The 5,160-nt window shown below is 41.7% G+C and overlaps 1 protein-coding gene across 1 annotated transcript; it reads right to left on the bottom strand.

Annotated features, from left to right (window-relative positions):
* Positions 1-1,084: 1,084 nt before the first annotated feature.
* On the bottom strand, positions 1,085-4,072 carry LOC308554052 (olfactory receptor 8S1-like). Its single transcript, XM_081130777.1, has 2 exons — positions 4,026-4,072; positions 1,085-3,901 (listed from the first exon to the last, which is right to left on the bottom strand). The coding sequence occupies exon 2, from the start codon at positions 2,768-2,770 to the stop codon at positions 1,853-1,855; it is 918 nt and encodes a 305-aa protein (XP_080986903.1). The 5' UTR covers positions 2,771-3,901; positions 4,026-4,072; the 3' UTR covers positions 1,085-1,852.
* Positions 4,073-5,160: the final 1,088 nt, after the last annotated feature.

Raw genomic sequence — 5,160 nt, 5'->3', positions numbered from 1 at the left:
TTTACCAGTGGCAACAGCAGAACAGCCCTCATGCATGAAAATTTGTTGAACCTTTGCATAACCACCACCTTGACCAGCCATGGTCAAACTCTGAGTCCATGGCCCAGAACCAGGATCACAAGGAACAAAGAGATTTGCATTCACATAGTAAACTATTCTAATCATATAATTACTTCCAATTGCTTTGGCAGTGAGGTCCCTCTGGTGAGACTCCATCCTAGATATATTCTCATTTCTTTGCCCATAATTTACACATTCAAACTTTACTTATGTGCAACAAGCACATTTGAAACTATTTTAATATTCCTAAAAATGAAGTGAAGATGCCCGAAAATGTCCTTGATCTCTGAGTTTATATTTTCTGAGGCTAGAGAGTGCAAAGTGAGTGCAAAGGGGACGATGACAGAGGACAGGTTGTAAATAAGCAAAAACCAAAAGGTAATTTCAAAAAGAAATAACAATTAATTTTTGACCATGACAATCTTATTCCACACATCTCTCCCAAATCTTCTCACTAATTCTCCAATTGTGTTTCATGATCTAAGGGACCTCTGCTGAAATTTTGTTGGCTTCCTTTTGGAGTTGCCACAGGCCCTGCACAGCATTTGCTCTGCTACTGACACTCTCATGTTCAGCCATTTCTGCAGCATCACTGAGCTGAGTGGAAGAGCTGCATATCTAGCAGTGTGCACGAGCTGGGGAATCTTCTCTTGTCATGGGCCCCTGACATCTGGGGATTTGGGCTATTAGGTGAATGGTTTGAAGCAGGATCAGCAAATGTGTTATTTGTGGTGTTTACTGGACATGCATAGGTCCAACAAACAATTTCAGACATCCCCATTGCCCTGGAGGTCTACACCTGCAGTTCCATGGTGGACCAATATGCATCTTTTAGGTATTTTCCTTGCAAATGACATAATCTAATTCTGACTTACTTAAACAAAGTAAGTTAAGACAACAACAATAATAAACATTAAAAAGGGAATTCATGAACTGGGTCCTGGGGCAGCTCACAACATCGAGGGGAGAGTCAGGGTGTTAAAAAAAATGGACTTAGGAGTAAGTACATTTGGTTCCAAATTCCAACCTCAGCACTTCCCTCTCTGAGTCAGTTTCTTCTTGTTAAAATAAGGATAACTAAAGCATTTGCCTAAAGCACTTGTGATATTTAAATGGGATCATGTATGCAAAATGATTAGCACAGTTGCTGATGATGTGATGTAAATATCTAATCATGTTCTTACTATAATTCAAGTTGACAAATCTGCCTTGAAAAGGCAGAATCTAGGATAACACTAGTATGTTATCAGCACGGCCACTGGGATAGGCTGTCAGAGTACTGCAAGCAGAAGGCTGGCCTCTGCCTCTCTGAATCTCTCCCCAAGATTAAAATTCCTTACAGAGTGAATGGTCTGACATTGACCCTGTGCTCATTCCTGTACCAAACACTGTGCCAGGAAGAATGAATGAATAATGAGAGGGGGGGCGAGGACTTGGGGACACCATGATTAACAGTCTCTATGGAACCATATTGAGCAAGTGGAGTTTAGCTGCTAGAAGGATGGCAAAGATTGACAGAGGGTAATAACGACGTCTACCATACTGTGTGTAATAAATTAAACATTTTTGTAAGAAAAATTGCTAGACAAGAGGTTTATCCACCCACCTTCCTCTGACTAGGTATCATTCCAAGAAAATTAACTCCACCTCTGCTTAAGTTTTTTTAAGAAAAGCTGTAAGGTATCTTGCAGATCCTGACATCAGAGAATTCTCCTTAATACCCAGGCACTACTTATTGCAATTTGACCCAGGGGCCTCATCATTCTGATGCTGTAGTCTATTACTTGAAACACTAGAAACATTTTTTCAACATGCTTCTCACGGCTGCCTTCACCTCCTTGTTCTTCAAGCTATAGATTAGAGGATTCAGCATGGGGGTGACCACAGCGTACTGCACAGAGAAGATTAACTCCTGCATGGATTCTGAATTTGGCATGAGATAGCGGAGAAATCCTGAGCCATAAAAGAAGATCACTGCAGTGAGGTGGGAGGAGCAGGTGGAGAAGGCCTTGCTTCTGCCTGTGGTGGAGCTGATGCTCAGGATGGTGGACAAAATGCGAACATAGGAGAAAAATATCAAGAGAAAATTTCCAAAGAAATGCAGGAGGCTAGAGCAGAGCAGGACAATAAAACTTGCAGTCACGTCAGAGCAGGACAAAGGATAGAGAGAGGGCAGCTCACAGCAGAAGTGGTGGATATTCTGAGCCTCACAGAAGTCTAATTGGAGAGCTACAAGGATATTGATGAGAGCGTCCAGAAAAGCCAAACCCCAGGAGCCCCACACCAGCCCCATACACAGCTGTCTGTTCATCACCTTGCCGTAGAGCAGAGGAGAGCTGATGGCAACGTAGCGGTCATAGGCCATCACGGTGAGTAGGCAGGATTCAGTGCCTCCGGTGGCAAACAGAAGGAAGACCTGAGCCAGGCAGCCCTCTACTGAGATTGTTTTCTTCTCAGACAGGAGATTCTCCAACAGCTTGGGCACAGTAACAGAGGAGTGGCAGAGATCCAGGAAGGACAACTGTCCCAGGAAAAAGTACATGGGGATGTGAAGATGGGAGTTAATCCTGATCACCAGCAGCAGCAGCAGGTTCCCCGTGAGGGTCAGGAGGTAAACAACAAGGAACAGCACAAAGAGCAGAGCCTGGGTCTGGGGATCGGCAGACAGCCCAAAGAGGATGAACTCAGAGATGACACTGTGGTTCCTCATTGCCTTCACCGTGTTCCATGCAATGTCAGAAATAAATTGGGTGAAGCCTCTTCTTATGCCTAATATCCAGGTGTTTTAACCCTCTTCTCCATTCACAAAGTGTCATGCCTACTCAAAAATGTATGTTCCGAAATGGTCAGTCTCTAGATGGTCAGTCCTAAAACCTGTAATAAGTCTTTTCTGCAGAATCCCAACCCTAGGTCAACTCCCTGTCCAGATTTATTGTTCTTTCTTTAATGTCTTAATTTGTTGTTGTTTTATTATTAAATCTACTGAAGGATGTTTGTAAATTGTTGATAATAAGCCAGTAGAAAGAGAGAAATTCCAGGAGTAAGATAAAATCACAGAAATGGTGTCTGTGAGAGCACTTGGTTTCAGAGCAGAAGCAGAGCATGGGTGGCCGTCGGTGAGAGCGTGTCTACTTCATCCGTCAAACACGCAAGAAGTCAGATTTGGTGAGAGGAAGGAAGCACTTCTCATCTGATGGCTTTTATTACTCACTAAGTATTTAAATGAGATCATTAATAGAAAGTGAAGAGGGGTAGTGGCTGGACATTTGCCAAGTGAGGAGAAAGGGAGTTAATCAAAGAAAAAGCAGCACAGAGATATCCCAGATGCCATGTAAGTTATCACAAGGAACTGCTGACCGATATGGAAACATATTCTGGTCATAACCTCCATGCCCAGTCTGTGATCTACTCAGATTCAGCTCTTGTCTGTGCCTTCATGCCATTTGTAAACATAGACTATCCAGTAACTTTCTAAAGCCTGACCTTCATTTTTTCCAACTCTGAACCTACAACCCAGATTACAACCATCAGCTCAGGATAACCCTTCAACACTATTAACTACACTGTCTTCATCTTCATATCCTGCTCTGTCTCTTGTGTTCATACTGTAAGACCAGCACAATTTCTCAAAACACCACACAGAATTAAAGTTATCCTTAGGGATCAAGTCCACATTACTTGCACTTCTCACCTTGCTAAGCAATTAACTAACACAGAATTCAAAGAAAGACTTTTGAAATCCAGCAGCCCAGGAGATGAGTAAGTCTGAATGTCAGTGTGAGAATTTGGTATTAAGGTAAAGTTTGGAAATTCCCGTTGATATAGAACTCTTCCTTGATTTCTAAAAGAGGAAAATAAATGGGTAAATTGTATATATTTTTTATAAAAACTTAAATACATCCAGTCATGTGGGGATTGGATTTTCTCTTATTATTACTTAATTTTTATTTTATGTTTTTACTTACCACTCATGCTATAGCTACAGTGACTTGGATTCATCTGCAGAATAGTACATCAGTGGCAGAAGATGCTGAAAAAGCAAGAAATCAAACCATGAAATACAGACAGAGAACCACCCATTACAATTTAGGAGGGCAGCAAAAAGAAAATTCCCCTGTATTCTACTCATCTCCACATGGAGCCCCCCTACTAGCACTAGAAATTCCTTAAACTTTGGGAAAACTTTCTGTCTTAGAAATAAAGGCCATGAAAGTCTTGCATAGAACCTGGAAATTGTATCCCGTCAGGGGCCAGACTCCCTCACAGGTGGAGGTGGACTATATTAGCTATTTGAGGGGTCACAGAAATAAATAAAATCATCACTTTTACCTGGTGCTACAATTTTACTATTCTCAATGCTTCGTTTATTCAGACTAGTGAGTTCAAATGTGGTATATAAATAGCTCTGAGTTGCTGCCACTATATGTTTTCAGTTATTGTCACAATTAGGTGGAGTTAGCTGACTAGACCCTCTCCAAAGAAAAGCTGCCTGAGAGCTCATCTTAGAATGAGACATACAAAAGCACCTATGTAACTTCCTCAAAGGAGTTGCTCAAAACATGTTATATAAAAACAAAATTGAGCATATGCATGAGTAAGTAAATGAATGAGGCTCAGGAGGAGTATAGTCTAGAGCTTTACTACTCACAGAGCACAGATGTGATTAGGAACCAGTAAGGGACTTGGACACCCTAGTCTCACATGAAAACAGATATAGAAAGGGCACTGGAGAAAAATTTCAGGAGCTGGAAAGGTCTGCACCAATGCTGTCTTGTGCTCTCTTCTGAACATCCACATACCTCGGAGGACATACTTTCGAGGGAAACTATTATGACTAAAGATATAATTTGTCTCTGAAGCTTGTATGTTTGGAGTGCTCAGAGAGGGTTATTTTTGAGTCACCAGGCGCCCAAAGTCTATCACGGATATGCTGATCTCCTCCCACCTCTTACACAGTGTTCGCTTTGAGGTATTAGCCTCCCCAAACCTCCAGGTTTCTGGTATAATGTGGGCTCTCAGCACCAGAAACAAGGACTATAGCAAGATGTAGGAAAGAGTCTTGTCTCAATTTTCCCACATGTAAAATGAAGACTAAAAATA

This window comes from Miniopterus schreibersii (genome assembly GCF_964146895.1).
Source record: "Miniopterus schreibersii genome assembly, chromosome: 2".
Classification (NCBI taxonomy): domain Eukaryota; kingdom Metazoa; phylum Chordata; class Mammalia; order Chiroptera; family Miniopteridae; genus Miniopterus; species Miniopterus schreibersii.
The sequence above is the reverse complement of the archived record's forward strand: the minus strand, read 5'-3'. Positions and strand labels throughout refer to the sequence as shown.

Bases quoted from the DNA above. Each gene is read 5' to 3' on its own strand.
- LOC308554052 (XM_081130777.1), bottom strand. From the start codon at position 2,770: ATGAGGAACCACAGTGTCATCTCTGAGTTCATCCTCTTTGGGCTGTCT.